General features: G+C 40.3%; 1 protein-coding gene across 1 annotated transcript in view; it reads left to right on the top strand.

The window, feature by feature from the left end:
- Positions 1-24,608, top strand: part of OSBPL10 (oxysterol binding protein like 10) — a 110,381-nt gene that overhangs the window by 75,356 nt on the left and 10,417 nt on the right. Inside the window, exons 7-8 of the mRNA XM_071561136.1 lie at positions 11,536-11,682; positions 18,168-18,651. Of these exons, the coding sequence (XP_071417237.1) occupies positions 11,536-11,682; positions 18,168-18,651 (631 nt within the window). The remainder of the gene's footprint in view (positions 1-11,535; positions 11,683-18,167; positions 18,652-24,608) is intronic.

Raw genomic sequence — 24,608 nt, 5'->3', positions numbered from 1 at the left:
TTAATTGTAAAACTTTGCTTCAGAGGAAGGAGTTGAAAGAAGATGAAAGAGACAGGACTCTCCTTCATTGTAGTGTAGAGAGTCTGCACAGTTGTCTTTGCAGTCTGGGATGGACCAAACGATTCATCAGACTGAGAACACTTCTTGGATGCTCTGCAAGCAGAGATTTCTGCTGGCCTCAAGAAGTTAGATGTACAGAAGATGACAATCTTCTAAGCTCACTTTGTTTCACATATGCATTAAACCTCCTGGTATGATTTGTAATGTTCTGGTTTTCTTTTGAAAGACTTGAGGCAGCTTTTCTTCTCTTTTTTTTTTTTGTTGTAGTTTTGTTGTGTTGCAGCAATGCAAGTGTGTATTGTGGAAAGAGTCAGGGTGGTTTAATAAATGTGTTGTCTTGAAGAAAGATTGTTAATACTGCTTGTATTAATATGTCTTTACCATTTCTGTGCTCTTATAAATATGCTGACATGTGATATTGCATACAAGAAATAGGACTGTGAGAACTGGATTTACATGTAGATTAGTAATGCAAGACCAGATGACTGTAAAGGTTAAATTTTTAGTTGTCCATATTTTTGTGCCCTCTTTGCATACATGAATGGTATATTATTGACTAATGTGGCAGTAGTTTTCACCATAAATTTTCTTAGCTAGCATAGAAAGTGACATAAAAAAGAATTACAGCTGGTTGAATGACTTCAGCTCTGTCACTTAATGTTTTGGTTACAGGCCTTTGCCAGCAAAAGCATAATGGAATCAGAGAGTACTGTGTGTTGGAAGGGACCTCAAGAGGTCCTGCAGCTCAGCACTGTGCCCAGAGCAGGGCTAATCAGATCAGCTTGCTCAGTGCCATGTCCACTCAAATCTTGAACACCTCCAACAGTGGAGGGTCCCATGAGCTCCCTGCAAAACTATTACAGTTTCTCTAGAACCTTTGCTCCAGTGACAAAACCCCAGTTGAGGAGGATACCTTTCCTTATCAGTGTGCTATACTGTCTGGTGACCAACTGGAGACCCACCTTCTGTGTCCTTTAGCAAGAAGTGTTTGTCTTTCCCTGCATGGGAATATGAGGGCTGAAGAACCTCACCGACCTGCAGCTCAGTGCAGTCTTTTGTCTTTAGCTCCCCAGAAGTTACAAGTGTGTGACTTTCAGACCCCTCATAGTCTGAAGTGCTGCCTGGCCAGTGCCTGGAACCTGTTCTGCTGCACTGTGTGACTTGTAAGCGTGTACATTCTGAGTAACTTATTTTGGATAGTGTCAGATTCTGTATTTATAGACATCTTGCTTCTAAAAAATTTGATTCTCAAAATAAAACTGAGTATCTTCAGGAAATTTTTCTTCACTGGTAGCTGTAGTTCATTAGGAATAGGTTTTGTTAGAATTGTTTATGGTCTGATGCTGTGTATCTGATGGTGCTGATTTATGCTGGCCTGCAAGGATTTTTTGCTGCAATTTAGGACAAGTCCATGGGGCTTTTCTCTTTGTGCATTTTTTTATAGTCTCATGGTACTGTTCCTTTATGATGACACCAGAGATAAAATATATTTATTCATGATTCTTACTGAATTTATGCAATACTGCAAAGTCCTCTTGTGTTTTAGGGTTCGGATTAAACAGTACTGTACTTCAGTAGCCCTTATTTTATGAAAGGTGCTCATAGGAGGTGTGGACTAGTGCTTGGTACTTAATCTTTTCCTGTGGACTACATGCTTGGGAATTAGCTGCTTTTCAGCCAATTTTCAGAACTGACTGTGTAAGGTTTATGAAAATCAGCTTTGGCAAGAGGAGTTGTCTTATGAAGAGGAGATGGACATGTAGGGACAACGTTGTCCAACAAACATTATTTGGTGCATAACATGATTACAGTGCTGGACATAACCCAGATGAAGATCTCTGTTTAACAGGATGTTTAGTCACTGATTGATTCTTTATTTTTTAAACATTATCGCTTTCATGATTAATTTCAAATATTTTTTTTCTGAGTAGCCTTACACAGGCTATGCTGCATCGTAAACAGAGGTGCTCTTTGTTTCCTGTTACATGGATGTGTTCCTATTCTTTAAACAAGAAACTAGCCCTGTTTTTCCTGAAATCTCTTACATTATTTGGTCCTCATCACTGCCTTATTTTTACATTTAGCCCTGAATGTGGTCACAGGTCAGAGTAAAAGTCATCTGCAGTGCAGGAAATGAAAGCTTTCTGAGCTTGCTCTTTAATGATGAAAAGACTTCTGTTCCCAGACATACTACGGGAAAACATGAACAAAAAGGTATTAGTAAAGCTCTCTAAATGGTGATTATCTAGAAAATGTGCTTTCCTCCAGATGCCTGGCAGATCGTTTTTGTTGAGAAGGAATAAGATTGCAGACCTATTTGTGATCATTTGCTTTGCTTGTGTTGTCTATATGTCAGCTTGTCTCTATTTCCACAGTATTGGTACCAAGATGTGTTTCTTCTATGCTTGCTTGCTTTGCAGTGCTGGGATTATCTCCTAACGAGGAGTAGGTATTTCTTGGTTCAGTAGATGTCTCTGCTATTACATGTTGTATCCAATTAATCTTGTGTGATAGACGGATTGCTCACATTGCCACACTTTGATCCTTGCACTTGTCCCCAGCTGGAGAGATTTTCTGAACATCAAGTGTGTTTAGCATATGCAGTGAAAAAGCCCCAAACTACAAACCACAAAATATATACAAATTATACATACACACAAAAAAAGAGACGTTCTAATCATTGATAGTTCTAGTTTGAAGAGTTTTATTTTCTCTGGAGATCTGCATTACCAAACATAAATAATAAATTGGGTAAGAAATTAGTTTTCTGGCACTCTGGAGACATTCTTTCCTGATGTAAACTTTTTCTACCAAGTAATATCAGGTTTCACCTATCGGTGCTGAATAATATATCTAGGATTACATAAAAGCTTTGACCCCACACTCAGATGGAGCAGTTAAATATGCCTGGATTGTTTTTCTTGGTATGTGTAGTTCAAGGTAAGTAGAAAATCTTCCTATTATGCCATTTTTCCTTCATCCAGTTGTATGAAGGAGAAAGCAGATGTCTTGCCAATTGGTTCTATATGTAGATGACAAAAAGAAAGTGATATTTTTGTTTACCGTAACCTTGTTGTTTGTAAGTTATACTGTGTTCACTTTTTAATTGCATAATTGTTTATTTGTAATCCTTCTCACTTGATTGGCATTATCTGTTATTTGCTTTGTATTTTATAAATTAATTTTGGTTCATCATTTTTATATTGAAACCATAATGACTGGGTGTTAGGGAAAGTGTGACTGTGGGTGTGTTTTTTGGGGGGCTTGAGTGGGGTGGGTTCCCCTTTGAGCCTTTTTCATGTTAATACTATGACAAATTTCTCCCAGCAATTAAAGCAAAAGCTTCTGACAGAAGCAGTAAACAGCTTCTATGAATATTCAGAGTAAATGAAAAAAATGCAGCTGAGCTAAGTCTGCCTATTTTGTTACCTTTAAGAAACCTTTTTCAGGATGAAATATAGAAGTGTACAGGGGTAATAAGTTTTGCTCTTTAAATTCTCCATTTAAATTCTGCTTCGGTTCCGAGTTCATTAAGTGGCTTTAAAAAAAAAATAAAGCCTTAATTCTCTTTGAAAGTCTTTGGAACTTAGGTATCCAGATGCCAACATTACAATGGCATATGGTATATTGTTGTGTTTGAGGTTTTATCCTTGATGTACTCATTCTTTGCAATGATCAGTCATGGGGCCACGAGGAACAAAGCATAAATGAGACTACAGTAAGATGGAGGACAGGGCTCAAGCAATGACCTGAGCTCACTCCAGCACCACTTTTCCAGCCCTATTTTTGGCCTTCCTTTGCTTAGATTGTGTAGTGGTAAATGTTGAGAAGAGTATTTTCTATTTTGTTTTATTTGAACTTTTCTTGAAGAGTGGAAAACCTTATATAAAGAGATCTTGTTGGATTTAAAAAGGTGTTACTCCTTTACAGTTAAGCTTTAGGTCGATAATCTGTAAATGACAATGCATTTGGAAGTTAGAGAAGTGTGTGGATAATGACGATTTCAGATATCAGTCTTCACAGTGGGTGAGTTTGAAGTAAATGTGTTTCAGTTTATGTTTCAGGATTTAGCTTGAGTGGCACGATTTTGGTAGTGGGAGGGCTAAAGGGGTGGTTTCTGTGAGAAGCTGCTGGAAGCTTCCTCCGTGTTCTACAGAGCCAGTGCCAGCTGGCTCCCGGATGGACCTGGTGCTGGCCAAGGCTGAGCCATCAGCAGTGGTGGTAGTGCCTCTAGGATAACAGATTTAGGAAGGGGAGGGAAAAGCCAACCCTGCAGAACAGCAGCAGAGGGAGGAGTGAGACTGTGAGAGAAGGACCTGCAGATACCCAGGTCAGTGAAGAAGGAGGACGAGGAGGTGCTCCAGGTGCTGGAGCAGAGATTCCCTGCAGCCCGTGGTGAAGACTGTGGTGAGTCCAGCTGTCCTCTTGCAGCCCATGGAGGTCCACAGTGAAGCCTGTGGAGCCTTCTGTTCCTGAAGGACTGCACCCTGTGAAAGAGACCCATGGAGGTGCAGCCAATGGGAAGGACTCATACTGGAGAAGTTTGTGGATGACTGTCCCCTGTGGGAGGGACCCCGTGCTGGAGCAGGGGAAGAATCTTGAGTCCTTGCTCCCCTTAGGAGGAAGGAGTGACCAAGACAAGGTGTGAAGTACTGACTGCACCCAATTCCCTGTCCACCTACACCACTGTGGGTGAGGTGTAGGAGGTAGTAAAATTAAGCCTGGGAAGAAGGGATGGGGAGGTGGAGTGTTTTTAAGATTTGGGTTTAGTTTCTCATTACCCTAATCTGGTTTGATTGGTAATAAACTAATTTCCTCAAGTGGAGTTCTGCGTTGGCTGTGAGGTAATGGGTGAGTGATTCTCTCCCTATTATTAAGTCGACCCATGAACCTTCCATTATATTTTCTCTCCCCTGTCCAGTTGAGGAGGAGAGCGATAGAGCAGCTTTGGTAGGTGCCTGGCACCCAGCCAGGATCAGCCCACCGCAACAGCATGTTAATGTGTAAGTTTTTACATAAAATAGTTTAATAAGTACAACTTACTGGCCAAACTACATTTAAGGGTCAAATCAGTGCTAATGAAGGATGGGTACAGTAAGCTTGCATGGGTTTCTAGCAGGTGCATCCTACAGCTGGTAGTAAGTGCAGTTAAATGTGTGTGTGTGTACCTGATGGAAGAAGAGAGGACAAGTGATGCACAAGTCAGTGCATTTTGTCAGTTCCAATGCAGTAACAAGCCCTGCAAGAAGCTAACAGCTAATTATATGTTACTACTTTGAGGTATTTTTACTGTATCTGCTTTACAAAAAGAATTCTAACTTTGGTATTGAAACTGCTGAAAATCTTATGGGGCCAATTTCTCACATTACTGTAAATGTGCTAAAGCTCCCTGACCTTACAGAGTTATATTTAATCTTACACCCACGGAAAACCTGTTTGCAAGCTCTCAAGTTACACAAATGCAAGTGTAAATGATGCTTGCAAACCTATATCGTTATTGAAGGGAACCTGAAAATCAAAGTGAAGCCTTTGACTTTTATGTGCACTAGTAGAGCCAATGATAATTAGAGGACTCTACAGAAAATATGTCAATCCTTGCTTAGTCTGAAAATGTTAATTCTGTTTAATATTGCTGCTATCTTATTCCGTCTTCCTCTTGATGCAGAAATGTTTCATACAGTGCTTTTGTTTTTTTTTAACAGTCTTTTGCAATTTTTTGAATGTAGGACTTAAAGAATACTTCCCTTGGAATATTATAAAATAATGTATTTTTATCTGGATGTTTTAAGTTCCTAAGATTAATCCTCTTGCTCCCAATGACAATCCATTTTATAATATATAAAAACTTTTTCATTCCTGAATGAAGATTCTTAGAGTATTTTTGTGTAATTATACGAGGAATTACCTTATGAATCCTGTACAAATCCTCAATGTGTCCCTGTCAGGATATACATGGTCTCTGCTTACTACTGTGATGGAGAAAACGCTGAGCTTTGCAATTCCTTCTTTACCTCAGTCTTTACTGGTAACAGTAGCCATGAGGAATCCTAGACCTTTGATGCCAGAGGGAAAGTCTGGAGGAAGACTGATTCCTCTTTGTGGAGGAGGAGCAGGTTAGGCAGCACTTAAGTTGCACACACATAACTACAGGAGGCCTGATGGGATGCAGGGAGGGAGTTGTTCAGTGTCATAGAAAACTGACCAGCTGTTGTACATAAATGGTTACGGAGTTTGGGAATGGTTCATGAAGGCTAGAGGGAAGTGGATGTCACTCCTGTCTTCAAGAAGGATGAGAAGGGGCATTGGTGGTAACATCTGGGCCAGCTGCAAGTTTGTCAGTCTTTCGTCAGTCCCTGGGAAGGTGGATGAGCAACTGACCCTGGAAAGCATTTCCAACCACATGAAGGACAAGAAGGCAATCCGAAGTAGTCATAATGGATTTAGAAGGGAAATCATGATTAAGCAATGTGATAGCCCTCTACAATGAAGTGACTAACTTGGTGCATGTGGGGAGATCAGTGGATGTTGTTTGCTTCAACCTTGCTAATGTTTTTGACTCTCTTCCATAACATCCTAATAGACAAACTGACAGGGTATGGATTAGATCAGCAGGCAGTGTTATGGATTAAAAACTGTTAGAACAACCAGGCCTAGAGGGTTGTGATCAGTGGTGCGAGGTCCAGTTGGAGGCTGGTCATTAGTGGTGTACTACTGGGTCACTACTGGGGCTGGCTGTTCAACATCTTCATTAATGACCTGGATGATGATGCAGAGTGCACTCTGGGAAAGTTTGTAGGTGATAAAAAACTTGGGAGGAGTGGCTGATGAGCTGCCATGGAGAGGGACCATGACAGTCTGGACAGAGAGGAATCTCCTCAAGTTCAGCACAGGGAAATGCCAAGTCCTGTGTCTGGGATTATCTGAGGGTAAGGCCCTCTGCACCAGTACAAGAGCAGAGCCATTTGGCTGGAAAGCAGTTTTGCAGGGAAGACCTTGAAATCCTGCGAGACAAGAAGCTGACCAGGAGCCATCAGTGCACTCTTGTGGCGAAGGTGGCCAACAGCATGATGGGCTGCTTTTGGAAGAGTGTTGCCAGTGGGTCAAGGTCCTTCCTCTCTACTTGGCAGAGGTGAGGCCACATCTGTGGTGGTGTGTGTGGTTCTGGGCTCCCCAGTGCCAGACAGGCATGGACTTACTGGGGTGAGTCCAGCACTGGCCCAGAAAGGTGATGGAGGTTCTGGAGCATCTGTCATATGAGGAGACTCTGAGAGCTGGGACTGTTCAGCTTGGAGAATAGAAGGCTCAGGGGAATCTTATAAATGTATTTAAAAATGTTTTTCTCTATAGTGCCCAGTGACAGGACAAGAGGCACATGAAGATCAGTCCGAACATCAGAAAATGTGCTTTTGCTGTGTAGGTAGTTGAATACTGGCATGGGTTGCCCAGAGAAGTTGTGGAGTCTCAGTTCCTGGAGATTATCAAAACTAAGCTGAACACAGTCCTAAGCAATTGGTTCTACATGTGCCTGCTTGAGCAGGATGTGGGACAAGATGATCACAAGAGTTCTGTGTTAACCTAAATGAGACTGTGATTCTATGCGTTCCTTTTTCTCCTTCCAACAAATAAAAGGGATGAAATCCAGTCATTTTTGACATAATTTCTGACTGATATGGTTTGTGAAATATGTTGGAAACCCAAACTCTGAGCCATGTATCTGTATTAATTACTTAAAAGTTAATTTCCAGCACAGCAGTTAATTTGAAGATTAACTTGTGGAAGAGGCTTTAGAAGAACAGAGACATGTTTGCCCTTTCATGGAAGCACAGCTTTTAACTCCGTGAGCCTTTGACAGCCTTGTCCAAGCATCTTTTTCCTGAAGTAATTTTTTAAAATGCAAAATATTTCCTTCAGAAACAAGTTCTTTCCCTTTCAGGTTTCATCTGTTAAAAAAGGATCAGCATGTTTTCTGATGGAGACTGCTGACTAGAATATATCCGTTTTGTATCCCAGCAGATGACCTCTCTAAATTAATTGATCCCAGTTCTAATGAGGTGACCTGTTTAAAATAGCTCTCTGCCAGTGTGTGTTTTTGTGTCTTTGGTGTTTAAACTTTGAAATGCATCCCTTTGTGGGATTTCTAGAAATAATCTTTTGTTTTCTATTCAAATTTTTCTGAAATACCCTGGTGCTTCAGCCCAATGTTGTGAACTGATTTTTGATTAAAATGATTTTAAATGTAAGCCCCTGTTTGATGCTGGTTTCTAACGGGCTCAGTATTGGATTTCTCAGGGTCAGCACTTAAGTGAGGCTGTGCTGTTCATTCCCAGGCTGGGCACTGCACAGCTCAATGGCTTTTGCATTATGCTCTGACCGTGCAGAAGTGGAGCACATGCTGCTTTCCTCAGTCAGTTTTGCAGTTATGTTTTACAGGAGGAGCTAAAAACAAAGTTTATCTGTGTCTGATAATTCAGAAAACCTGCTATTAGAGGATAATCTCACTCGACATCATCTTTTGCATTTTGTTGAGTGCTTAATGTTGGATACTACTAAACTGCATGTTATTTTCGTGGAAACAAAAAGAATTAAAGACTTTACGACACTTCAAAGATACACTAGCTTTGTATTTTGTGACTCACCCTGTGTTAAGCTTACATATGGTCTTTTTTTTTAAGAAAATATGTTAGTTAAAGAAATGTCTATTTTATGTGTCCTAAAAAGCACTACAGAAGTTACCTGGGAAAGATAATGGAGAGAGGGGAGCAGAGAAAAGGTCTTGCTTGCTGAAGATGACTGATCTTCAATTCTTGTGGCATAAATTGTAAACTGCTTCTTTAAATTCTTTTTCTTGGAAAGTGATAAAATATGCAGGCAAATGCTGTCATTCGCTGAAGGTCACTAGTACAGTTGATAAGTGTAATAGTAGACTTGTGGGGGTTTTTTGTGCCCTTCCACATGTCCTTAAAATAGGGATATTTAAGGTAATTAAAATTTTAGTCCTTACAGTACGGTCATTATACACGATTGATCCTAATTCTACATTGTACTTACCCTTCCCAATGAGCAGAAAGTCTTCCATTTACAGCAATGCGAGTGCTGCTTTCCTGAGCACCTTCTGTTTATACAGTGGCTTGCCCTGACTATGGACCTTTCATAGGGTAGCAATGAAAAGCAATTGCTATTTTGTTAGTAACATTTAAAAGACATGGAAAACTTAATACCTATTTTAGCAGGAAAGAAAGAAGGATTTTCCGTCTCTCTGTGAATATACAATCTCTGAGCGAAAAAGAAAATTCTTAGTATATGATTTATTCTGCAGAATTGTGAATGGGTAGTTTATTTGTTTTCTGATGCTATTAACAGCTAAAGGTTACACAGATGTTACATGTTCACTTTAAAGTGTGTTACCTGCCGACATGTTCTTTTACTCTCTCACACTTGTGCACACTCGTGTGTCTTCCCCTCCCTTCTGGAGAACAGCTGACCAGGATATCCTTTGGGAACAGCAGCACCATTTCCCAGTTGGAGCTGTGTGCTCTTAAGCTCACTGATCTCAGTGCCATGTGACTGGAAATGCAAGGAGCAGATTGCCATCCGGTGCACGCTCTCCTGCCCACTGGATAGCAAAAGAAAAAAAAAGGGGAAAAAAAAAGAAGAGGGGGTGGGAGTGAGGAGGGGAGGTTCCCGTGCTTTTTTTTCTAGCGCTGTTAATTCCTGCTGGAGCTTGTTTGCCGCAAGCTCAGTTCATGGCAGTAGCAGAAGCAGCAGAGCTTATTTGGTAGCTCGGTGCTCTCAATGAGGTCAAGCTGGATCAAAGGGAAGCCTCCTGTGGAAGCATCTACTGTAAGTCCTGATACTGCTTTTTCCACGCTCCCTCCAAGCGAATGGTCGCCTGTATGACTGAGCCAGGCTGTGCTGCCTTTGCCTCCCTGACTGATGATTCTGTATGAGCTTGTCAGGTTTTATGTTAATTGAACTTGTCAGTGAGGCGTCAGTTGGAGAATAATGCTGTGCGTTTTGGGAGAAAAGGGCTTATCATTCTCTCCTTTTATTTTCTGAGGGAGTGGGAAGAAGAAAGTGTGGTTTTGTCCTTTTGAAAAGCTCCAAGCTGTTGAGGTTACAGCTCACCAGATTCTGTTTTATGTAATCTACATATTCTACTTTCTAAATAAAGCAACTGTGAAGTGTCTTGCAGATGTCCTTGGGTTTCACCAAATAGCTATTCTTTTAGGAATAGCTACCTAAACATGTATGTAATTAAAAAAAAAAGAAAGAGAAAATACTTTATTCAAATCTTGGAAACATCTGTAGTTACTAAATTTCAGAGCTCTCTTTACACAAGCTGCTGTTCACCTGAGGGGTCTCTAATGTCATCATTCAGAAATATTTCTTTGAAACCCACTTCTGGGTATCAGCTGCTTTTAGTGAAACTTCTCGGTTGCATGGGCTTGCACAGTGAGATGAAAAATGTCTCATTTTATGTAACAAAGTAGCTGTTTCTGCAGAAACGCTGTTCAGCATGACAGAGTGCTAACTTTTGCAGTGTTGTCTCATGTACAGCACGGAGTCCTTGGGCAATAATGAAATGCTGGGCTGTAATTTTACAGCTATATAATCCAACTTTTTTTTCTCCTTGAAGTACAAAAAGCTTATTTGAATACATATCTGGAAGGCTTGCAGAGTGTTTTCAATGGATTGAACAAAGTAACTACCACCTGTTCAGATTATTGTTAATAATACATTGTACACCCTGAGGAAAATTAAAATATCACAAGTCATTATCCGTGTCTGCTGTAAAGTTCCTCTTGAAGGGGATGGCACAGTGCCTCTCTCTTCATCCTGTGTTTCTGGAAACTGGGCAGTGTTGGCATTGTGCTGGGAAGGAGTAAAGTGTTGCAAATGTCATAAAGAATCATGGCATTGCCCTACCCCCCAAAATCTAATGTCTGTGGGGATTTTACAAAGGCATATTCTTCAATTGTAGTTGTCTTTTTATATCCTTCAGTTGATAGTTTTGACTTTCTTAGATATCTAACTTATAAGTTGGATAGAGAAAGTAGAAAAAAGGAAAGTGTGAAATCAGGTCATGCAACATCTATGTATGACATGTGAGTATTTGCTGGAGAGATTTATGAAATAAATTCTTGAAAACTAATTTTCAGCTGTACTTCTGTTTAATGAAAGGAAGACTCATTTATATGTTACGATTTTTATCTGGCATCACTGCAATATAGATATGAGAAGGTAATGTGGAAATTAGCATCTGATACTTACTCTCATTGTGAAGAAAGGATCAAAATGCTTTATGAATCTATTACTGGATTTTTAAATTTATTTTGACTTTGTATGTTTTCTTGGTTTTAACAGAGGCTGTCTTCAGTTCTGTTGAGACAGCTTCATTTTCATACATATATAGTGGGCAAAACCCCCTCATACTGTATCTTTTTGTCCAGACTGTGACGTTTCTTTTCATTTCAGCATTCAGCTTCTGAGTTGATCCTTGTCGAAGATGAAATGACAGATACCGAAGATAATGAAGAGGAGGATTTAGGAGTCATGGATGATCAACGTAGTGTAATTCTTCATCTCATCTCTCAGCTTAAACTTGGCATGGACCTTACCAGGGTATGAACACTGTATCTCTTTTTTATTTGTTCATTATTATTTCTTCTCATCCTTCTGTGTGTGTGTGTGCATCTGATTCCTGTTAGCATGTTTTGCCTCTATAGATAAGGGATTTTGCCTCTATAAAGGTGTTGTTCCAGAGAGCTATGGAATGCTGTTTCTTCCTAGGCAGGCTTTCTCATGAAGCAACCACATCAGATATTTTAGATATGGAGGGGGAGGGAAGTAAAAAATAACTAAAAACCCTCCAAAAACTCCTGCTTATTTTTTGGCAAGTCTTTGAAAGCAACGCTGTGGCGTGTATGTATCCCACATGTATGTTAAGTCAGTGTGCGCTGAGGGTTTAAGGAACAGTAATGGCAGTTGTATGGATGGAGGAGATACGTGCTGATATTACTGCTTTGTGGATTGGATTCTGTTTAATTACATGTCAGCTTCAAAAAAACCTGTGATGGTAAAGAAATTGTAGTCTTCAGTCTGCCACTGTTCTTGTCTGTGCTAAGTAGCTCATTAGTTGGACCTTCTGTACATCCTTCTGGTCCTGGAACTAGTCTTATCATGAGCTTATCCAAGCTGATATGACCAGAGCAATTTCAGTGTCTGAGAAATTTTCCTATAAGTCTTTAGAGTTTTGGAAATGAGGTAGATGTTGTGAGAGCAGGGAATGGTTCTTTCTGAATAGTCTGCATTCCAATCAAGTGGATTTTTCTAAAGATATGGAGTACCTTTTCCTTCCACAAGGGTTTTTCTACTTAAAAACCCTCAAAAAAAATCTCCTACAACCCACTTCCCACAAGAAAGAAGAGCTCATTCTCACACACTCTCCAAATAATAAAGCATTTGGAATGACCAGAGGATTTCCCTTGCTCATGAAGTAGCTTTGCAGAAGTTGTTCTCTCATGGGCATTTTGATATTCAGAAGAGTTCATTTGCTTTCCTTTTGATCTTCCATATTAATCAAAATCTATTTTTACTATAACTTTCTTACAAAATAAGCTTTCCTCAGTATAATCTTTCCTGCTTCCTCTGGAACAAATGACAGTATTTAAAAATACTTAAATTTTTAAGACTGAGCAATCCCTTGTTCTGTTGCTAAGTATAGCTGTTGAATAGCTGCATAGAAATTAATGTTAGAACATAAGTTTCATCATTTCATATGTGAATAATTTATACCTGTCACTTCTTAGTATGTCTGGGGTTATATACAGTTCACTTTTGGTTTTGTTTCTCTTACATTCCTTGCTTTTTCTTAGCTGTCCCTCTTTTCTGTGTGGATTTGCTCAGACTGTCTGAGTCCATAATGTTCAAACTAGACTTAAGATTTCTTATCTCTAGTTCTTGTGTCTTCAAAACGTTTTGTCTTTGGTAATAAACAAGTTTTTTCTTTCCTGATTTCCACTGTCATCTTTTTGTCACAGGAGAGGAGGAAAATCCCAAAGACATGCAGTTAATGTAAATAGGAGAAGTGTAGACAATTTATAAGAAAAGTAGGAAGGTAAATATATATATGATAACATATTTCATATGTTGTTCATGGAGCACCGTTTCAAGGATAGTGACAAATATTATTACATGTGTAATGTGGCAGAATATTAGCAGGCAGGAATGCCTGTGTATAATACCCACCCTCTGAAAAGGGAAACAGGCATATGGCAGAGTTAAATCTGTCTGTAGTCTGTGTGATGCACGAATACACATATGATAAGTATTAATGAGACATACCACATGTGCACATCACTTTTCTGCCCATTTTGAGGATTAAAAAAAAAACAACAGGACAGCTGGCTGCTTTTTTTTGTACCAACTTTGCTTACTGGCATGAGGCCCTTAGGGCCACAGACATGTGATGGTAAAGCTGGGTTTGTTGGCTGCACATCTTCCCATTTTTCATTATTCCTCTGAAAGTCAGATTTCAGATCACTCTAATGCTCATCAGCCTCTGCTGAAGTGGTTGTAGCACAGTACTTGCTAGTATCAGAGGATGCTTTGCACGTTTCCATTTTCCTTTGCCTTCTTCCCTAGGGCTCTTTCTTTGGTTCATTTTGTGAGCTGTGGATTGCTACATGACACACACACAGGAACAAACAGCTTCCCTGAGCCCTTGGTAGCTTTGAGTTCTGGATGCGTGGTCATTACCTCCATGTTCTCTATCAGAGGAAACAGCATCTTTTCCTGTGGGGTGATGGCATATGGTAGCCTTGGCCTGGTCTGTGCTGTCAGCAGTTTCCCAGTGATGAGAGTCACATTTAACATTGTGGAGGTGCTTCGCTCCTGCTGCTGTGCCTTTTGATGAGGAGTTAAACAGTAAAAACTGCTGTGAAGGAAAACATCTGCAATGAAGTATCAAATCTGAGGGGATTTTCTAGAACAGGCTGGACTCTGTGGTGGCCAAATAGACTTCAACAGCTGCTAGAGACAGTTGGCTGGGGGAATACTTCACAGCAACAGAACATAGTACAAAAGTGATGCCTTGGACTAGGCTAGGACTTTAAATTGGAATTAAAATTGGAATTGCTGGGGAAAAAGTAAGTTTCTAAGTGGTTTGTTCTTTAGACTCTTAAAAAATGAAAAATAGTGCCAAAACCCACTCACAGCCTGATAGATTTGTTGGCAAATGGCATCTAATGGATTGCAGTTAATGCTAGCAGTTTGTACAGATGGGTGATCACTTCCCTCCATTCTCTCACCTTCCCTACACAGTTAATATGTGTAAAAATAAAAGATTGCCATTTTGTGTAAAAGGGCTGCCAGTAATTCTGCAGAATATCAGCCTGTTGTAAATTAACATTGTACTATGATCACGATGTCATAAGTTTATACTTTGCTTGCCAATACACTTTTACCTTGTAATTTTAAAATGCGGGTGGCATGAAAATAGCTTATTTTATTCCCACGATGACACAGATAACAGTGGAAAGGCTTTTGTACCTCTAAGAGAATGGTATCTCAGCATGAGGTACCTTGGTGGGATTTCTGAAGAAAGCAGGGAACAGTGCTGACACCTGTGTTTTGCTCACAGGAAGTGGTAGTGGGGATAAATATCTCTGTTCTTAAGAAGCCATGCTCTTAGTTTTTTCAATTGCATTCAGACCTAATTAAGTATAGGTGAATTCAAATCTAGGAAGTTACAGCCAAGTTTTGAACCAATATCACCTTTTTAATCTCAGTGGAAACAGAGGAGTGCCTCTTAAACTGCATCCTTTTCACCTGAAGCCTGAGAAGGAATAGGAACAGAGGTTATTTTAACATTTTAAAATGCTGTCAGGAGATTTTTTGCTTCAGACCTTAGCATCTTGATATTTATTCTAGAGAGTTTCTTTTGTCCAGTTGGTTGTTGTGTTGGCTTTTTCTCAGAGTTCAAAATTAGGCACTTCTGACTTCAGTTACCAAAAAAAATATTTTTGTAGCCCAGTCCAAAGCCTGATAAAGAACATGGGTCCTAAGTGTGTTTTTCTGAACAGTGAATTCTGTCTGGCTGCAGAAGAGTCAAAAACCTCATTCCCTTGGAAGGTAGAGTGCTAGCACAAGTGCATGGGAGTCCAGTGCTGGCAAGAAGAATGCTGTGTACTTCCAGATGTGTATTTTCTATTTTTCTCATTTCTTCCAAGACCAAGATAGAGCCAAATAAAAAAAAAAAAAACAAGACTGGTAGGATTTTTTTTTTTACTGTATTAGTGTGTGGTGGTGTTGCACATTGAAACTTTGAGACTGTGAGTTGTTTAGTAAAAGGCAATGTTTTGTAATACTGGAGTTGTTTAAACTTTAAAAACTCAAGTATTTTTATTGTGTAGATCTGCCTCCTTGTGCGGGAACAATTCAGTAACTCAGTGGATTCTTTCCTGCCACAATTAAGGATGTAGTTTCCAGCTTAGTTGGGCTTTTGAAGCAAGATCATTTGAGGTGGAGTTTATTCAGATTTTAAACAGATTCTTGAAACTCAAGGGTCCAGTGATTTGTAACATCTCATTTAGTGATTGTGTTGGTGTAGCTGTGTTAAACATGTAGCTGCAGAGCACACACCTAGGACTTGAGGGAGCAGATATGAAGCCTGAGACCAAGTCAACAGGATGAAACCACAGCAGTCTTAATACTGTACCATAAAATTTGCATAATCTTAAGTATGGTCTGCAGTTTTCTTCTCTTGGTACTAATAAAGGTCACTGTCTTTAGAGAGAAGCTCTTGGACATAACGAGATGCAGAGTGCTGTTTATTCAAATGAGTTTGCCCTTTCAAGTCTCTGCAGTGAACTCATGATAGGCACTACTGTTATTTCTAGGCGGAAGTGATGGGGTTTTTTTATGTTTTCCTGTCACTTTCCCCTCTGATAACCCGATCTTTTAGTGTACAATTTAAATTAAAATGAGATGCTGGCTTGAGGATCTCAGTTGCTGAATTGCATTTTTCAAAAGATTATATTGGGTAATGAATATTTGGTCAGAATGAGAATGCTGCAAGTAAGATGGAATTGTTTAAAGAACTAAAAATAAGTAAATCTACTGCCTTTCCACTTTGCCTTTCAAAGTTTTGGATTTCACTTCTGAAAACCAATCTCCTTGCCCCCTTGCTGTCACACCACCCTGAGGACTGTAGGCTGTCTTTAGCACTCAGTAATTTGCCACATGTAGTGTGAAATTAAGGTCCTTTATCTTTTGGGGCCTCATTAGGTTGGTAGCAGAAACTACATGAAGTCCGTGGAGTCCTTCAGCCTTACAGAGTAGAGTCAGAGGAGTATTACAGATGGAAATTTGCTTGATTTATATTTAAACTTGTAAAAAATGATTAGCCTGTAAAAGACTGTCTGTGTGTAGCTCTAATATACAGAAGGAGAGGGCGAATGAGCAGGCATGTTACCAAACAGAGCACTGGAGGTGCCATGACTTACTGTGCAGCTGTAAAGTCTGTGCTCCAACCCTTGTGACTGGAATTACTTTTCAGTGTTTACAAATTCTCTTTGAAAGGAACTGAATGATTAACAAAAGTTTGACAACTTCTATTTCATTATCCCAGTGCTTTGCTCCCACTTAGAATAGCAAGCTGGGGCAGCAGAGGGAAGGCAAATGTGTTTGTGATGAAGGGTGGCTCCCTGCCTGCTGTAAATAACCCCTGCTTTTGGGAAAGGGAAAAGGTAAATGCACTGAATAATCAAATTGGAAAACAGAAGAATTGCTTTGATAGAGGACAGCTGTTGGTCTGCATCTGGCATTGCTGAGCCACTTTAATTCAAGATGAATTTGTGTGTGACAGAAATTCCTTTGGTGGTGCAGCAGCAGCCACTGAGCTCCCCTTGGACAGTCCTGTGTAAGGTGTGGAGCATGGGGGAACAAGAAGGAAGATAAATATGTTATTTTACATCCTGTAGTGCTTGTTTATCTTGCAGTGCCCCCCAGGATGTTTCACTGGGAACTTTTAACAAAGTGTTACTGTGAGTTGAGTCACTCTGGCAACATTTGCGTTGCCAGAGGAGGCTTTCCAGGCTGCATCCAAATCACTTGGGGAGGGCTCCCTCCAGGGCAGACTGCTTAGTGCTCAGTGCTGATCTTTTTTGAGGCCATCTGAAGCTTCTCTAGTCCCAGGATACGAATGTAATAGTTTGTGCAGGTTTTGTTTCAACTTCTCTGAAATAAGACAAAGCCGTGCAGGGGCCCACCACTGTGGCATGGTACCATCTCAAACTGAGGGGATGTGCTGGGGTTGACAGGAGAGCTTAGGAATGGCAGGGGTTTTGATTTGGGAGTTGTGAGGGAACATGACATATCGTGTAGGGCAGAGGGAGTCAAATGGGGAGTGTTTTCTCGCATATATAGCCTCTTGGGGGAAAGGGTCCTTGGAATGGTTTTCCCCTTGAAGTACAGTTGAGGCTTGGTTTTGGTTGTATCTCCTTGATTTGTTAGAGGCTGTAAGGGACCTAATACATTTGTAGTCAGGCACCCAGGAGGGAAATACTGAACCCAGATGTTTGATAGAATGGATAGATGTACTCCTTAGACTCTCCACCACTTAGAGGTTGGTGATGTGAATTTTTATGTAAAATACTCATCTTCTGTTAGTTTGGGAGGGTGTGCCCTTCCCATTTAGAAGGGTTATGATTAGTTTGTTTTGTTGATGTTTGATGTAAATTAGTTTATATTCAAGTATGTTTTTATGTCCTGTAAACAAGGAAAACAATGACTGATTTGTTAGCTAAGAGGAGAGGAAAAGACAGACTTCCATGTGAGCGGAACAGCCCATCCCTGTTGTGTGAGCTGCTCTTGAGAATCATAATGAAATAGGAAGCAGCCTGTGTGGGTATGAAGGCCACTGCTTTTTCCTTTGCTCATTATTTACACTGCAAAGAAAATTAAATTGCTGTGGCATGGGAAGAAAATACACTGTCCCCAGACTTGGCAAGGCCAGAATTGCAGCTGTCCTAACTGTTCTTCCCCCCTTCCCCCTGGTAGTTTGATCATGGGGAAATCATATCTGCCTTTGTCTGCTTTGCATACAGGTAGTGCTTCCAACATTTATTTTGGAGAAAAGATCCCTGCTGGAGATGTATGCAAATTTCATGGCCCATCCAGACCTGTTTTTGTCAATTGCAGCTGGAGCCACTCCGGAGGAAAGAATTATCTGCTTTGTGGAGTATTATCTCACAGCTTTTCACGAAGGCCGAAAGGGAGCAGTTGCCAAGAAGCCCTATAACCCTATAATTGGTGAAACCTTTCATTGCTCGTGGGATGTGCCTAAAGATAAAGTGAAAGCATTCAGAACTAATGGTGCCTCCACGGTTTCTAAGGACCCAACCAAGGATTTTAGCCAGGACCAGTCCCCATGCTACAAGCTGAGGTTTGTAGCTGAACAAGTGTCCCATCATCCACCGGTATCTTGCTTTTATTGTGAATGCAAAGAGAAGAAAATGTGTGTGAACACTCACGTATGGACCAAAAGCAAGTTTATGGGCATGTCAATAGGTGTTTCTATGGTAGGTGAAGGTAAGAAAAGTCCTTTTATTTTGATTTTTTTTGAGCTCATATTTTGGGTGTCAATGCAACAGAAGTGCATATGTTTTCCTGCTTCCTCTGACCTTTCATTTTAACCTTATGACTGTTTGCTTTTGTGAGCTTTGGAATTAAAACTGTAGACTTCATGGAAGCTTCTTCTATCCAGACAGAATGTGAACTGCACATTATGTGTATAAATGTGTGCTCATATTGATGAGAGTCTGTTAATATAGATATGGCCGTACTTAAGATATAATTAAATTGCAGTAAGAAATGGCTACAGACAGGTATTCTGTAGGTATATTTTTATTTGTCTTGCTCACTTTCGAAGTAATATGGGATTTGGTATTCCCAACTGGAACAAAGCAATGGGAAAACGCCATGTATTTATATAAGCCTAACATTCTTTTTCATAGTTTTGGTGAAGAATCATGATTCCTATAGTGTTTGCAAGGTTAGTGGATTTCTCAAGCTGTCTAAAAGGTCATGTAGTAGATGTCTAAATCATGATTTTCTGTATCATATATGTTCAGTCTGCTTTGTGACAAGTCATTGTTCAGCTTGTATTCAGAAATACAGGGAATCAGCAAATCCTTAATGGATGATCTGAACTGATAAACACTACATGTATTGGTGTCCTTACTGACTGTTAATGCATTGACATTAATGTGGTTTGAGGTAATTGAGTTGCTTTGGCCATTTGAAGTTAAGATCCTGTGCATGGTCTTTAAGTGCTTTGTCTTAAACAGTTTTTAGACTGTAGTCTCACAAGTACAAGGGCAGCTTACAGTAAATGCTTTTTTTGTCACCATTATGTTAAATGCTATATTAAAGTTAGTAAAAAGGTAGAGTGGGAAAGGCAGTGATTTGGTTCTGCTTATTGATGGCACCAAAACATAAAAATATATTCAGCTGTTTCTACCAGCTAGAACTAAAGGACAAACTCAGCCAGCGAAAAGGACTTACAGTAGCTTCTTTCCTGATGGCAATAGATTCCCTTTTTTGTAGAAGAGAGGTGAAACTTCTTACTACTGTATTTGATATAATTATGACAAAGTCTGTAATAGCATTGCTGTTTCCTCCTTCCTATGATTTAGGTATTTTGCTTTTATTACAGAGTTAAGGAAAGGGAGTGTCAGAAGGGAAATTGGTCTTTCTGTCACTCTCCTGTCTGTACTACTGCCAGCCTGAGTCATTGGCTTATCTTGCTGCACTTTTTCAGTACATGTTCCTTTCTAGTACTCTTTTGCTCAGTGAAGGGAACTATTTAATGGAAATAAAATTAAACACAAAGTCACTTATGATTATGTAGGAGTAGGGAAATTTCTTTCTTTTGCTGCTAGCGCACACAGTTCCCTGGGATTGGGGGTGTCTGCTGTGGGGATTATTTAAGACTTCAAAGTCCTGATGTGTCCCAGTTTTGAGAGAGAAAGGGTCTAAGAATTAACCACTCTGCTACACCAAGGATTATTTAATGTGTGCTTGTGAGAATAAGTTCTTCCCTGTCGCCCTTTTTTTTTATGATCTTGGAGGTATCCCAGGAGTGCCGGGTGGCTTTGGGGAACATCTACAATGGCAAACTCTTATTGCAAGGTTTGCTGCTGTCTTTGTGATGGGCGTTCTGAGGGGAAGTTTGGGTTCACCAGTTTATAGTTAACCATTTGTGGTTTTTGTTCATGGAAGCAGTGCAGAAGCATGCAGCTCCACAGTGACAGCATTTTTGGGAACTGACAGAGAAACCGCGGTGCAGCCCAAGTGTTTTTGTGGCATGTTGAGGACTGGTAATGGGCAGCAAAAAGTTGTACCACTGAAGCTTTTCTATCATCTGGAAACAGCCAGCCTAAGCCTGCCAGCCTTGGTTTCAAATGCTTACTTTCCAGTGTGGTTTCTTCACTCAGAACTGCGCTTTCTTTAATTTTTTTTGTTTGTTTATTTTAGTCCCAGGGAAGTCTTTCTAATTAAGTTGGTGTGTAGATTTGTCAAGCTGTGCAAAAATTAGACTCTACTGCAGATGCTTCTTTTTCATGGGCTGCGTAAGTATAAATTCTGTAGTAGATTGAGGTCAGCACAGGTACCAGGGAATAGATTGCTGAAATGGAAACAATAGCTGCTGGACTGAAAATGTGGAAAGCCTGTGTCTGTATTTACGTGTTGGGTGTGTGTGGCTCGGCTTCGCGAACAAAGATTTGGGAAGGGCTGTCCCCACGTGGGTGTGCCCTTCCAGCCTGCGCAGTGGATTTTGGGTGAGGCTCAGCGGTCGCAGAACTGGCCCCACCGTTTAAGTCCTGAGGTTCATCTGCCACGGCCGAGCGAGCTTGGACAGTGACAGTGAAGTCCTCAGGACTAGAACCTACAGCACCCGGCATTTCCCAGGAGGTCTCCCATCCAAGTACTGATCCGGGGCTGACCCTGCTTAGCTTCCGAGATCTGATGGGATCAGATGTCAGGGAGGCATTTAACTGCCTACGTGTTGGGTAATGCAGGGCCTAATAATTTTTTAATGTAAAATACAATTGGGAGATTTTTTCCCCCTTGTATTTAGGGACATTGTAGGCTTGCAGCATTTCATATGGGCTGAGTTAGTCTAGCAATTCGTGCTTTAGACTGTGAAAAGACACATTGTTAGTCAGAAGGTGTGCAAAGCTAGTTAAGGTAGGTAAAAACCAAAACCACCTCACAGGAGAAGCTTTCTCACAACGAGGTAGTCTGGTAAGCTTGTAGGATCTTACTTTAAAGTATTAAAAGCAGATTAAGTGAGGTTTTTTGGGAATGAAGTATAACTGATCCTGCTTTTGATAAGAGACAAAGTAACATCTCATGACTCGTAGAAAACCCTGAGTTTTGTCTGTTTCTCCTTTTTTTCCGGTCCCTCCCTGCCCCCGTCCCCTCAAGGTACATTGGGTGGCCAAACTAATCATATGCTATTGTTGGGTAAATTCCTTCCAAACAGAGCTGCAATTAATAATTTGGATAATTCAGTGTTAGAGAGTGCCCATCTTGTTCTAGTCAGATCTGTATCAGAAGAGCTTTGTTTGACCAGGTTGCCCAGTGAGTTTGTGGCTGCCTCATCCCTGGAAGTGTTCAAGGCTGGGTGGGATGGAGCTCTGAGCAAACTGGACTAGTGGGGGGTGTCCCTGCCCAAGGCAGAGAGATTGGAGCTACGTGATCTTTAAGGTCCCTTCCAACCCAAACCATTCTATGATGACCTGAAACTTCATTGTGGCCTTAATGTTGAACAGAAGCAACTGTGGTATGTTCTGAAACTTTCCTCCCTGCAGAATAGTTTTGTGTGTCCTTCAAACATTTCAGTGAAGCCTTTTCTACTGTAGTTGGCTGTTTGCAGAGGTAAAGTAGTACTGAATTTTTGGACCCGCAGTGTGAAAGGAATATGCTGGTAATGTTTCTGTGGTGGTTTTGTGTCATGTTTTTTAGAATGTCCTTAGATATATAGAGCATATTGCTTTTTATGCTTTGTTGTTAGAAGCTGGCATGGAGTGTCAAGTACAAAGCCCTCTAAAAGAATTTAAAGAGTAGATTTAAGAACAGAATGGTGTTGTACAAAGGGTACAGCTCAGTATCTTATTTGTATTATTTTTCCTGTATATTGCACCTCACAGTGACTAAGATTTTTTTTTTTGTCAGTGGTTTTTGTTTGTTTATTCAGTTGCAGAGATGCAGAAAAAGTGGGAGAGCACAGCTGGAAATCCATGTGAGAAGCTGTTTTATATGCTCGCCCTTCTTCATCTCTGGTTATGAGGGGTCTAAATCTGGCTTGCTAATTAAATGTCTCAACTTTTTTCTTCACTATATAACAAAACCCCCATTCTTCCGAGTAGTCAGCTCTGAATTTCCTCATGAGAAAGCTACCCTGAATAGAAAAGAAGGTATTTTGCATAAAAGGCTTCATGTTGCATTGTGCAGTCCCTAATTCTGGTTAACGTTAATTATGTACTAATGAGAGAGTGAGGGGGGAGAAGGGGCTGTAATGAATAGGATCACATTAAGATTTAAATTAGCAAGGGATAGGAGAGTCAATGTAAATATTTAATCGTTTTTTATGTGTGCCACAGAATCTTCAAACAGATACTGGTTGTAGGGCAAGGATGCTTTAGTGGGAACAGCCATGATGAGCACCCCTCAGTGTGGGCTGTGCCTGTGCATTTTCTGCTCTTGGGTTTTGTTCCAAACCAGCAAAATCCAACAAAAAGTGTCATCTTTGATTCATGGGTTAATTTTGCAGAGAGCATAAAGTACATTTAAGTGGATTGCTCTGTATTATCAAGTGGCTAGTTATGTCTGCTGTTTTTACTCCTGCTATTTTAAATGTTCTAAAAACTAGTGAGGTATAGGCTTCCAAAAATTATTTTCTAAATTGAAATCAGCCCTGAAAAGATTTGATGGGTAGGGAAAAGATTCAGTGCTCTTTACAGGACAAATCTAAAAGAAAGTGAAATATATATTTTTTTCTCTCTTTTTTTTCTTTTTTTCAGCTATATGGATGTGTATGTATTCATAGCTGTACATGTCTATAATTTCTAGTCCAGTGAAATTAGAGGCTTTTTAATTTACCAGTCCCAAAGATCGATTTAGTCCATGCAACTGGAGCTATGTCCTAAGTGCTAATTTTTGTGTTAATATTTTTTAGCCCTGTGGTTTCAGAACAGTTTCCATATAGCATGGCCTTCATTACTTAATTTAGCAAGTGGCTCCAGTCTTTGACAAATGAGCAGTGCAACACAGCTGGCTGGAGTGCTCATGAGATGATAAGAGCCCCATTCTGGCACCTCCTGTTTCCCTGTGCCAGTCTGCTCCATGGGTGATGCATTTACACCTGTGTGGGGCTCATCTCGAACCTCACTTACTCCTCTTAGTGCCCAGTTACAAATAGTGCACGCAGAGCAAAGAGCCCCTTAACTCAGGAAACTGCCACGTGCTGTTTGTGTCCCACGTACCATTTGTTGTCCAGATTGATCTCTGGAGGCGCAGTCAGTGGGAAGTGTCACACTGCACGTGCCTCTTCAGCAGCTTATTGAGCCTGGGCCTCCTCTGGGTTTTTTGTCAATATGTGTTACTGGAAAATCAATTGGCAAAGCTGCAGCATCACTAAGGGACATGTAAGAGTCAGACTGGGGAAATGATATGTTGGGACCATCACTTCTTTTAGTGCAGGCTGAGGAATCAGGAGGAGTGTGACTCTGAATAGGCTGCTGTAGTCAAAAGGAGGAGTAAATGGTGTTGAGAACATACCAAGGGGAAAATGCAAAATTCTGCACTCTGTGTCATTTTTTTAATAAACTAGATTACTAAATCCACTGGTCCTCCCAGAGTCCTGATCTGATTCTTCTGTGCATAATAGCTGCCTTTAAATGCTCAAGATTGTTTTTAAAGAATTTGCAGATTTTGAAAGAATTCTTTGATGTGAGAGCAGAAAACTGAAAATGGGAGAGTCTAAAACTGAAAATGGGAGAATCATCTACAACTTTTGACATGTATTTACTTACAGCCAATTTTAAACTAAACATGAATAATCCTTTACAGCAGGGAAGCAAGGAAAGCAAAAGGGCCTGTGTATTTTCCTGCAGATATTTTTAAAGATCAGTTGCAATGTAATGGTACTTATAAGCAGATGTTAAAATTACACAACACTTTTTAATGTAACTCTTAGGGTTTAGTTTTTCTGCTTTTAATATCTAAAGACTGAAATGCAGCAGGGCTGGGCATGAATTCTTGTGACACTGGTAATAAACGTTGCCTCGTGGTGTGATTTTGGCACCCTCTTGCCTGAGAGATCAGGGCTCTCTGTTCAGAGGTGGCAGTGCAGCCACAGTGTTCATGGTGCTTCAGTCAAATGAGGTTCTGCATGTGGACTCTGCAAATAATGGAATGCAAAACTAACAGTCAAGTTAATGCTAGAAGTATTATCAAGTTGTGGTTATTTCAGATCTGCC

The sequence above is a fragment of the Pithys albifrons genome, chromosome 7 (genome assembly GCF_047495875.1).
Source record: "Pithys albifrons albifrons isolate INPA30051 chromosome 7, PitAlb_v1, whole genome shotgun sequence".
NCBI classification, from domain to species: Eukaryota; Metazoa; Chordata; class Aves; order Passeriformes; family Thamnophilidae; genus Pithys; species Pithys albifrons.
Note: the sequence above shows the minus strand (reverse complement) of the source record. Positions and strands in the feature narration are given on the sequence as shown.